At 43.4% G+C, this 12,521-nt stretch overlaps 1 protein-coding gene across 5 annotated transcripts in view; it reads left to right on the forward strand.

Annotated features, from left to right (window-relative positions):
• KCNN3 (potassium calcium-activated channel subfamily N member 3) overlaps positions 1-12,040 on the forward strand; it is a 187,652-nt gene extending 175,612 nt beyond the window's left edge. For 4 of the 5 annotated variants that reach the window (XM_061404641.1, XM_061404621.1, XM_061404649.1 and 1 more), the window contains one exon: positions 1,431-12,040. In XM_061404641.1, coding sequence (XP_061260625.1) covers positions 1,431-1,727 — 297 coding nt within the window. In that variant the 3' untranslated portion in view covers positions 1,728-12,040. The remainder of the gene's footprint in view (positions 1-1,430) is intronic. The other variant, XM_061404630.1, reaches the window with a different exon arrangement.
• Positions 12,041-12,521: the final 481 nt, after the last annotated feature.

Consider the following 12,521-nt stretch of genomic DNA (forward strand, 5'->3'; position numbering starts at 1 on the left):
CTCCCCCCTGCCCCCATCCCACCCCTCTGCTGCTGCTGCGTTGCTTCAGTCGTGTCCGACCCTGTGCGACCCCATAGACGGCAGCCCACCAGGCTCCCCATCCCTAGGATTCTCCAGGCAAGAACACTGGAGTGGGTTGCCATTTCCTTCTCCAATGCATGAAAGTGGAAAGTGAAAGTGAAGCCGCTCAATCGTGTCCGACTCTCAACGACCCCATGGACTTCAGCCTACCAGGCTCCTCCGTCCATGGGATTTTCCAGGCAAGAGTACTGGAGTGGGGTGCCATTGCCTTCTCCATCCCACCCCTCTAGGTTATCACAAAGCACCGCTATGAGCTCTGTATGCTATACAGAGCTTCCCACTAGTATCTGCTTTAAACATGGAAGTATATATATGTCAGTGCTACTCTCTCAATTTGTCCCACCCTTTCCTCCTGTGGGGAGGTGATTTTTAAGGGAGGTTTAGAGGAGGTGAGGCTGTCGGCCATGGGATGTGTATGGGGTGAGTACTGGTGATGGGCGGGTCCCAGGACACTGGGAGATGGCACGAGAGCAGGATGTTTACTGGGGGGCAGTGTCAGGACCATACCTGTCAGAGAGAGAGGCGGGTAGAACGTGGCAGAAAGAAAGTCTGAGCCATGATACGATAGACAAAGTCTTCGACTGGCCCACGGCAGTTCCCAAGGTGGACTGGCCCTTCAGGGGTGTCCCAAATTGAGGCAATGTCTGTTCTTGACCAGGCAGGAGAGGCGCTATAATCTCTGCAAGGCGGCTCCCTTTCACTGCAACTCAGGCCAGAGTGAGTTTCTTCAGATAATCGTACATTCTGGCGGCGGTGTTGAAAGTGAGCAGGGGGCGGAGCAATGACTTCATTACTATGTGTAGTTATTATTAACTTCTATTTTGTAAGGAAACCAAGGTTCAGAGTGTTTAAGGGACCTGAGGGAGGGTGCACTGTTAGTGAGCAGCATACATGTACTTGAACCCTGGCCTACCGATGATGAGTCTGTTGCATTGTCCACTCCCTGCCTCAGAGCCCTCTCTTTTTAATCAGTAGGTGTCATTGCTGTACTAGCTGAGAGGTTGGATGCAGTTAGAAACGGAGGACACATTAGGGACTTGTTCTATTTCAGAAGTGCTGCTGCTTTTCCATCCTACCTATTTTCTAATATATTTTTAAAGGTAATATGCATTCTTTTTGTAATAAAACAATAACAACATAAAAATCACTGTGCCAGGAGCCTCCATGTCTTTAAGAAAGTAAACGGCTTCTCCATCCTTGGCCAGAGCAGACACAGCCAATGTGGAAGCTGGTCCCTGGAGAGTGGTCTTTCCATTGTCATCTGGCAGAGCATCTCATTTTTCTCATCACAGATTCCCTGTGATGACCTGTTGTCTTCCCACCTCTCACCTCTCCATCTCCCCAAACAGATGCAGAATGTCATGTATGACTTGATCACAGAACTCAATGATCGGAGCGAAGACCTGGAGAAACAGATCGGCAGCCTGGAGTCTAAGCTGGAGCACCTCACCGCCAGCTTCAATTCCCTGCCCCTGCTCATCGCCGACACTTTGCGCCAGCAGCAGCAGCAGCTCCTGTCTGCCCTCATGGAGGCCCGGGGCGTCAGCGTGGCGGTGGGCACCACCCACACCCCACTCTCCGACAGCCCGATCGGGGTCAGCTCCACCTCCTTCCCGACCCCATACACAAGTTCAAGCAGTTGCTAAATAAAACTCCCCACTCCAGAAGCATTACCCATAGGTCTTAAGATGCAAATCAACTCTCTCCTGGTCACTTTGCCATCAAGGAACATTTCAGACCAGGGATCGTAAAGAAGAGACACCGAGCTAATTAACTAACTCATGTTCATTCAGCGTGCTTGGTTTGATATGCCTTGAAACCAGAAATCTAATCTCTGTTTAGGTGCCTCTACTTGGGAGCAGGAAGAGGAGATGACAGGAAGCGACGCCTCTGGCAGGGCCCTTGCTGCAGAGTTGGTGGAGAACAGAAATCCACGTTCAATCTCAGGTCTTCACGTGGGGAGGGGTGGGGGGTCAGATGCACTGAAGTAGCCAACAGTGAAGCCAGCCTGGAGGTGGGTCCCGCTGGGGGGAGGGTGTGGTATCAGGCTTGGGAGATGGGTTCCTCACCCCTGGGGTCCTCCAGCCCACTGCTTTCCTTTCCTTTTGTCTAAGGAAGCCCCCAGAGGACAAAAGTAAGAGAGAGCTGTCCACAGCTTGCCAAAATAGATGTTCTTTCCTCCCATCCCTTACACAGTCATAAAATTTAGACTGAAAGAAAATTTGATGAATAAAAAGCCAGACTCTCCATTCAATATTAATACTCATATAAACCCATGTATTTGCAAGCGTGTGCATGCACACACACACACACACACACATCCCACATTCAACCCAGGTCTTCTCTTGTTTGCACTTGACCCAAGTAAAGAGGGACCTGGTACCTTACTCTGCACACAATAGGCACTCTCTAAATGCATGGTGAGTTGGTCTGAATCTGGATGTGGGTGCTGTCAGTTCAGTGGGTTTGCCAGCGTTGCCACATTCTGAGCCTCACTGAAGACGCAGGTCCCTTCAAATACAAAACAGGGCACACCATGCTTGCTTTGAGACGAATGACAAGCCAAAATTGGCATTCTGGAGAGATAAGCAGCCTTCTAAAAATAACAGCTTCTGCAGAGTTTTTATCTCGTATCCAAACAAGCTGTGTTCCACGGGAGTGCATGATCAGGTGTGTGGATATGAGGGCAGGGGAAGAGGATCTGTGCACGCATGCACACACATGTGTGAATAGGTGCAACTCCAGGACACCTTCATGAATAGAAGTATTGTCTGGGGGTTTGTTCAGTGATGTTTATCCAGTAACAGTTTTCCAGCCCCCGATGTTAAGAGCACAAAGGTGTCAAGGGCCTCACATGAGAGCTGGGAGGAGAAGTGAGGATGAGTGACCCTTCTATGTGACCTAAAACCACACCAAAGTGGAAGGTTCTGAAGATAAAGGGAGCCCTTAGGGAACACTGTGGGTAAGATAAGGTGACATAGATTTGTCAGTAGCCTATTCCTATTGTGCCACGTTTATCTCGGTGCAAAAATTATTGTAATACTTCTCCAACTTCAAGAGGCTCCAGAAACATCCAGATCCAGTGTATGACAGGCATTGTGAGGACAGGGCATCCGGATGCAAGATATTTTTCTCATACCATCATGTAACTATACATAATGCTTGTGATGTGAAAACCATCCAACTAGTCATCACATTTCTCATTCCAAGGTCTCTGACTTCTGCTTGTGGGGACTTAAATGATACTGTAGGGAACATTTCATCTGTTTAGGGTAAAATGAAGGATGTCATCTGTGGTGTGGATGATGGTCCTGTGGGGTATCCCAGGACAGCATCACCTTTCTGAGAGCAGAGTCTAGCTGTGTATAGCTCTGGGCCTGGTCTTCTAAGGACAAGAGAATAATCAGACAGCAAAAGGTAGACAACCTAGGAAGGCCACTCTTTCAAGAAGACCCGGTCTCTTGTTAAATTTCTTCTTTTATCTTTTTGTATTGCTATTGCTCTTCCCTCGATGGCCTCACTTTTATCTCAATAACTCCTTTGAGCATTTTCCTTGGTGGTTCTGTATACCATAGATGCCACACTTACTGCTGGCTTTTCTTTTTACTTGTTATTTTTACCTATCGATTATCTAAAAGATCCGTATCCTTTTTTATGTCCCAAGAATGGTGCTCCTGTTTTCAGTGACAGCTGAAAGTGTACACAGACAGATAAGCAGAAGAAATAACCATGTGTTTTCTTTGTGGCATTAGTTCATTTCACAGGTCAACCTGAGCGTGCCAATTGCGATCATCTAAACTGCAGCCCTCAACTCTTAATTCCTACTCACTCTTCCCATTCCCCAGGTAGCCCCATGATGTGTGTGTGTGTGTGTGCACACGTGCACATGTAGGGATTTAATTTGAATTTCAAACAAATGGCATGCAAGATTCCACCGCTACGCCTCCTGCCAAAAAGTATGTGCAGACTGTCACTGACCCATTGTTGTCCGTGGGTGGCTCTTCTTTAACCCATCACTAATGCTGTTCACTTGGGTAAATCCTAATGACCAAGCTAGCAACACTAGCAAAGAGAGTGTCTGGAGATACTTTCAGCAACAGCAGTCACTGGTATCCTAGAAACACACAGGTGTTTGTAGTGTGACTAGACCTATTGGTAGTGCAATAGCTAAGTAAGGTTTTTCTCCTTGGGAAAAGAGTATTTACTCTTCAAAAAAAGAAAATGATCTAATTCGCATTTTGACCCTCCAGTGGTAAATGGGACGCTGCTCCTCTGCACTATTTCAGCTTTAGGTGGGGAAGTTACCTATTCTCCTGCAAGTACAATCAACCTTTGATGACTTAGGTATTGATTATCCAGGATGTCACCCACCCGTTTCCTTCCTACAGCCCTTCTTTTGGCTAAGTCCACTGAGCCTCAGCATCACAGTCAGATGGGAAAGGGGGCCGGCTGGGTTTTCGTGTTATACCTTCTTGTCCTGTAATTTCAAGTTTGGTGGTAGAGGAGATTTAATTACCTACTCAAGAGTTGGCTATATGAAAAAAAAACAATTAATTATGGTAACCTCACTCCAGTACTGAACTGATTGAGTTCTTCCCCCTTCTGGAAGTCAGACCCAGTGGCCAAGCCCCTCCTATAATCTTTCTGTTAACTCAATGTCAGATCAAAGTATACTCTGATATTCCCTAAAATATCTAGACACTTGAATTAAAAATATAGAGCCACCCTCTCATTGCTTAAGCCATATTATAGCTTCATGTACTGTAAAGGCAGGGATGTATATGATTACTTAAGACCACTAATCTCAGTGGGATTTCAGGACAGAACATCAGTTGGTAAGTTATACCAGACTAGGGGCTCACCCCTCCTTAGATTGAAGTCCAAATAAAAATCTGCATCATTGGATCAAAGGCCACATATGTGTGATCATCATCAATAAATGATCATAAAGTGTGTATGAACTGCTCTTGCCATCCTCATAATATGTAACTTCATGACATCATATCTCTAGAAAGGTATAATACAATGCAAAAGAGCAAGAGGGGTAAGGCCTTGAATCACCACTAACTTCTGACCTCAGCAAGTACCAGTGGTGTAACAATAATCTCGTAAGTGAGAAGGTATAGAAAATGTATTCACAAGTAAATTCTAAAGTGTGGAGCAAGTGCAAACTGTTGTTGTATATTAAAGGCTGGGAAGACACAATATTGAAGAAATAATGATTTTAATACATTTAGGGCTTTCCCCTTTGATATTTTATAATTTCTTATGAATAAATCATGATGGAAGAGAATAAATCTAGAGATACAGAATCAGAATAAATAAAAATCTAACACTGGATCCACATCTTTGGCCAATGAATATAACCACCTCAGACCTCAATTTCTCTATACTTAAAATGAAGACAACAATTAATATTCTTAAGTGTGAAGTATTCAATAGATTTTAAAATGGAATCACTATTGTCAACAACACCAGCCCAAACCAACTCTGTCTAGTCCACACTTTGGTGTTGCCTCAGAATGTACTCACTAGTTACCAAAAAGTAATTCTTACATATTGACCTATGTGAAATTAGCAGGGAGAGAAGCATGGGATTAGCACATAGTCCCAAGACCTCTCTCCTCCTTCAGAGTGCACCTCATCAAACAATGCACCCCAAATTAAGAATCAGTGTTTCATTCCAGAACCCATGATGTTGCTACCATCACAGTACCAAATTGAGATGCTATGAAGTCATTGCACTACCAGTAGGTTACTGCTCTTTTAAAGTTACTGCTTTTAAATCGTAAAATATATCCCCCGTTCTGCAGTCATCCCACTTCCCTAGATGTTGCTTAGAAGCAGATGAAGGCTCGGACGTCATCATTTTGCTGCCCCTATTGACTCTGCACGCATTCAATTTCAGTACCTTAGACAGCTACCTGATGGCTTCCTGGTAGGCGGGAGCAGCCTCTTCCCTTCCCATCCTTCCGCTGCAGTTGGTCGGCTTAATGACACCCTGGACAGCATCCCTTCCTTCTCTACTGCCGCCAAAGTAAACGTTGTGGGAACGGGATCACTGATACCACTCAGAAAGGAATGTTACAGGGATAGCAATATTAAGTGTCTGCCTCTGGTAGTAGAATATAGGTGAGTTGCTCTTCATCCTGAAAGCTTGTGCCAAGCTGCATGAATAGAAATTAACACTAAACTCCTGTCAGACAAGTAATATGTAGATTTTTCCTAAAATAGACTGAAGCTTATTAAAAAGTTCTCAGTGGAATGGTATAGAAATATATACAGATAGATAAAGAAAAAAAAATAACTGTGATCTTTTTCCTTACGCCATTACTGGAAATGCCCAAATATGAACTGGAGTTCCCTCTGAACAAAACCATTATCAAATCGTCAACGTATGACCTCCAAATCTAGGTGCCAAGGGCCCTGCCACAGTTGTTTACACACCTGAGGAGCGTGTTCTGGAAGCTGTACTCTTGGGCTTGGACCATGTGTTGAGACAAAACAGACGTTGTGACCAACCAAGCTGATGGAGGAAAAGCACAAAATCCAATACCAACCTATAGTTCAGATCCCAAAGAGATGCTGAATTTATAGCCAAAAAATTTTTTTTGACAAATCAAATGTCAATCTGATCGGAACAGCCAACATCAAAGTTCACAGAAGAAGGACAGGGAATAAACAACATTCTCTAGCTGTATCATATTGTCTCAGTTTTTGAACCTCAACCAGGACTGATCTACCTTCATCAGACACACTTTTTAATGGCGCAACAACTCAGTATTGGTCCCAGACTCTCCATTCTGCACTGACCAGAAGAGAACAACAAGAGGGAGCAGCAGGATGTCAATGGAGGAAATATATCCATGGCGAACTCAGAGACTGATGTGTTTATATTCAGAATCAGATGAGCTTCAATATGAATTTGCATCTTGCCTCTGTACTGCTTGCTATTTTTTAATGATAGGAGAAAGTATAACAGTTTATTTTAAATATGAAATATATTGCTATATTATAAAATATATTGTAACTTTCAATTAACATTTTGTATCAAATTAGTCTTTAGCAGGTACAGTGTCAACCTGCCCTCCCAACGACTGTTTCTGGGTACACATCACTGTTGGTGACTGCCTGACACCCAGACCAAGAGTCCTCAGCCTCCTGAACTGCCATATTCTAATTCTCTGAGACCTAATAGAGATAAAAGAACGTTATACCCCACTTAGAAGACTAATTCTACCCTAAATTCTTTCAAGCCATTTCAGAAGAGATTTTAAAAGCCATCACTCCTTTAGTAGCTGTGCAAAGCCAGTTTAATTAAAGGGCAGGCTCTTTCTATCTAAATGCAAAGGCCCTGTTACATAAATGATTTGTCTCAAACTCAGCCAATCCGTTTTTCCTTTGGCAATGGCAGAATGGGGCATAAGGAAGGGTCTTGTTCTCCTGTGATACAAAAGAGTCAGAATCCTAGGCATTGTAAGTTTCTCTGTGTCAGAGTATAACTGGGATTGGAATTCCATTTCCCTGGGGGCCCAGTGAGAGCCCAGCGGGCAGTTATGCTTTTCCGAGTTGGCTCCTTGAGGGAGCCAGGTTTCCACACATTTAACCACAACATGGAGGACAGCTCCTAAGGGAATGAAGGGAGGAGGCAGGACATGCAAAGAGCTGGGCTTCCTTTTCTGCTAGTTTAGCTGGGAGGAAAGAAAGAGTTTCCATCAAGATGTTTTTCTTTATTGGCAAAACTGTGACAAATTTTCTACTTCAGCAACTACGATATCGATGTCCTTCCTTCTCTGATAGAGCAGTTGAGACACATGTGTAAACTTTCTCACTTCCCTCCTTTGGCCATGGGACTATTTGTAGATGAAAACAGGATGCATTTGGTCATGGAATGAAGGTTTCCTGGAATCAGTGGCCTCCTCCCGAGGAGGACCCTTGCTTGTTGTCACATTGGTAAAATATTGCACAGGTGCACACCAAGTAGCATCAGGATAGATTCTTCAACCGAGCGTATCTCTTCCCTTCACAATCTCTGAAAATTCACACAGATGTACTGAGAGTGCAAAACAGTAGGTTTTCTCCTGGGAGAAAGGCTGGAATCCTCTCACACTTCCATTTTATTTGAGCTTAAATATAGGTAAGGCTGGGGCCTCCGTGATGTTATTCATGCCATCCGAAAGAGGAATATCTAAATGCCCAGCTTCAATCTGCTCATGTGGCTGAGAGCTAACTTGGAGACACTTTTTATTTCGTTTTTATTCATTGAGCCTTTTATTTTGTATTGGAGTAGAGCCGATTAACAATGTGGTGATAGTTTCAGATGGACAGCAAAGGGCCTCGGCCATACATATACATGTATCCCTTCTCCCCCAAACTCGCTCCCATCCAGTTTCCCACATAACATTGAGCGGAGTTCCCTGTGCTATACAGTTTATCCTTGTTAGTTATCCATGTGAAATACAGCCGTGTGTACCTGAGCACACATTGTATTTTTATTGAGCTGAATTCTCTCAGTCTCTATACTGGTCCTCAGTTACATGTTTGGCTGAGCTCCATTAAAGCCATCAGAACTCCTGGGCACCTGTTTTTAGCAAGTTACTCACTTGGTAATGGAAATTAGTTTATTCTCAATTTTATAATTGACTGATGATTGTACTGGTGGTAATTTATTTGTCTCATAATACTTTTCTGCTACTAAATAGAACTGTCTCTTTTGGCTTTTCCTTCTAGCTGTTCTCAGACGAAGACTTCTACGTTTATAGAGAGTGTTCTGATTTTTCTACTCAAAGTTATTATTCCATCTAGAATTAAGAAAACCAATACAAATTCCTGATTTGGGGAAAATGGGACCTTTGGACAGTAATTCAGGCATATAGCTATGTGCTGACAGTTGTTAAGTCAAAGTGTGGTCCACAGATCGGCAGCATTAGCATCACTTGGGAACTTGTTAGCAATGCAGAATCTCGGGCCCCATCCCAGACCTACTTAATCATATTAGGCATTTTAACAAGGTCCCCATGTGGTGTACATATTAATTGTAAGCACTGTCCTGACCACACAGCAATGGTAAATAACATTACTATTCAGAAAATCAAACTATTTCTTCCTTGACCCTCATGTATAGAATTCTTTGATGAAGTAAAGGTCCCATATGATGATAAAAACAAATGCACCTTAAAATTCCTCTTGAGGTCAGATAGCTCAAGTGGTATATACAAAGAAGCAGTCTTTTCCCAGTCTTATTTTAAAAATACTCGCTTCCTAGCCTTGAGCCATCTCAAAGCACTTAGCAAAAGCTGGCAGGACCATCAGAATATCAGGTGGTTCCTCGGGTCAGGTCCCCAGGAAGGCCACCTGGCTCCCTGCTCAGCATAATGCAGAAATAGCTGCATCTGTGTTCCTCCCTTGAGAAACTCAGCATCCCATCAGTGGGAACTCTCCTCCCTAGGGGAAACCAGCAAGAGAAGTTAGTTTAACCATCTAGAAACATTCCTAATCTCTCTTTAAACCAAGTCTCTTATTCGTTACACCAACCAGACACTCTGAGGTAAGCAAGGAAAGGTGTGAACTGTGATATTGGCGCCATAAATTGATATGTACCCAGAAACAGTTATGTTCTGAATTAATGGCTTTAACCTGTTCATTGTAAAAAGTGCCTTGGACTTCAATCTAAAGAGGTCAGTATAAATATATGTGTGTGTGTGTGACATATGTAGGCAAATATTTACATATTTATGCATACATAGGTGCACACACATATACCCTGCACATTCATATATAACATATACATACATATGTAAGTGCTTCGTAAGATATCATATTGCTATCTGCAGCTCCATTTCTTTTGTCTGGTCCTATGCTTATTTGTTCAGTGAGACCTTTACATAGAGAGGTTCTATCCAGGACATTGATGTATTTTTTTGTTTGTTTTTTACTTTTTATTAAAAAGGTAAAGGATATAAAAAGTCAAGTGCCTGAAGGTTTTGAATGGAACTGTGGTCAACTTTCTCAGGTCGCCAAAAAGGAAACTGAATTTGCTTGCGGGAACCATTTTTCTGTTTCAGTGGCTTTGTTCTCCCTCTGCAGGACTGCCTAAGTAAAAGTGGTTACAGTGATTTTGTAATTTCATTATAATCCATTTTAACAGCAAACCTTTTGTTCATTGTAGTGCCAAGTTCTCTTCACACAGCAGCATCAGAAGGCTCTGGTCCTTATGAGCTAGGCATGGTTTTGTTGTCATCTGAAAGACTAAATTGTAGGAGATGGGGTTCAAATACTGCTTGGGTTTCCCAGGTACCTCAGAGGTAAAAATTCTGCCGCCAACCAAGGCATGGGCTCGATCCCTGGGTCAGGAAGAGCTCCTAGAGAAGGAAATGGTAACCCACTCCAGTATTCTTGCCTGGGAAGTCCCATCGACAGAGGAGCCTGGCGGGCTACAGTCCATGGGTCACAAAAAAGAGTTGGACATGACTTAGAGACTAGCCAAACAAATATTGCTTCTGTTTAGTAGCACTCACAGAAGGACAAGTAGAAATTTCTCTCCCTGAACCAGGTGAGACTCTAAGATGGCCAGCCAAGGGACCCCAGTGAATGTTCTAGAGCTCCTGCTCCCTGCCTTTCTATAATAACACAATCATCTCTATTGATCAGCCTGTCTACCAAAGGTCATCTCGTTCTATGGTGGACAGCTTTTAAGGGACCCACCTCTCTGGTTAGAAGCTCTCCAGAGTCCCTGGCAGAGTCCCAGGCAGAGTCCCATGGTTCCCATGGCTCTGTTCATGAGCTCAAGGAAACACTTCTTCACATCAGCTAAGTCTTCTCTCCATTTCCCTGCCCAAGTGGCAATGCCCTCATGACAGCCAGGGCCAGGCCAGAGAGGCAATGCCCACTCACGGTGTCAATCAGAAGAGACACTTTGAAATATCAGAGGGGCCCAGAAGGACAACCAGTCTCTCCAGCTGTCCCACTGCTACAGCCACATTTGTGGAACGGTCATTAAGAAGGCTTGGCAGGACTTCCCTGGTGGCTCAGTGGTAAAGAATCCGCCTTGTAGTGTGGGGGACGTGGGTTTTATCCCTGGAAGATTCCACTTGCATGTGCTGCAACTCAGACCTGATGCACGCAGTCAAGTTAATTAATTTTTTTAAAAGGCTTGGCAAACCAAGTTCCCCAAATTGAAACCCCCATACCATACTGTTCTCCCCATGAACTTTCCTGTAGTTCTAGATAAAAAAGAAGAAGAAAAAGAAAAACGCAATTTAGGTACTTTCAAAACCAGTATCTAATATTTGAGGGTTTTTTCTCAGTTAAAATATTTTCAAAAAAATCTAGCTATATTTCTGTAGCCATTCATTACTTAAAGCTCTTTCCAAAATCCCTTATTGAAGGAATGCATATACCAACCCAGTGATTACAAAACAACAATACTTCATACTTAAAAACAATAATAACTTTCATCCAAGGACCTCAAATGTCAATAATTCAGTTATCACCCTGTGAGGTAGATGACAAATATTATTCCCATTCTTCAGATGGGAAAATTGAGCTAGAGAAAAGCAAGCAGCAAATAACTTATCAAAGTCAGGAGTTAAGCTGAAAATACAACCTAAGACTTTTCAGCACATTTGGGAAAGAACGGAAATTAATGGCTCAAATTCTATTGCTGGCCACCGTTGTGAAGAAGACCAAGAATATATGTCAACCACATGCCTAGACCCAGGCTTGGAATGTAAATGGTGGGTGGGTTTGGAGGTCTGGGTGGGAGACGATATCTCTTTCTTTGTGCAAAGTGTGAGAGTTGTGCCCCTGAGGGTGAGCTGAGTCTATGGCCTTTGCCACTTCCTCTTGAACTGAAGCTGGAGAGAAGGGGCATTATAAAAATGTTCTGGTAAATGCTGATACAATGGCATTAAATAAAAACAAGAAGGGAACTGACTCAAACAGAAAACCAAAAATGCAAGCGGCTGATTTCCTTTAATTTTATCTTCTTCCTTCCCTATGTCTGCAGTTGTGAAAACAGAAATTTTTAAAGGAGGAAATCTTAATTTAGGTTGGAAACAGAGCCCGCTGGAAAAAGTTGCCCCTTTTCTTTAATCAAGGTCAGCATTGCCTTAGTGTTGATGGCGGTGCCTGACTCAAGAGATTGGCCCTGCCAAGAAGCGAACATGAGTTTAGTATCTAACCCAGTTTTAACAACGTGGGGGAGAAAGTGAGAACTGTGCCAGAGGTAAGTGACTGTTATCAATGAGGATGCATAGACACATTGATGTGTGATCAAGTACGCTTGCAGCTATGTTCAAATAAAGGATCAGGCAGTTACACAGTACGGTGAGTCCATTTATCTGAGCAGAGGTTCTCAGTCTTGGTTTCACACTAGAAGCACCTCAGAAGCTTTTGAAAACATTCAAGCCAGTGCCCCTGAGACCTGAGATTCAGAAGGC

This window comes from Bos javanicus, chromosome 3 (genome assembly GCF_032452875.1).
Source record: "Bos javanicus breed banteng chromosome 3, ARS-OSU_banteng_1.0, whole genome shotgun sequence".
Lineage (NCBI taxonomy): Eukaryota > Metazoa > Chordata > Mammalia > Artiodactyla > Bovidae > Bos > Bos javanicus.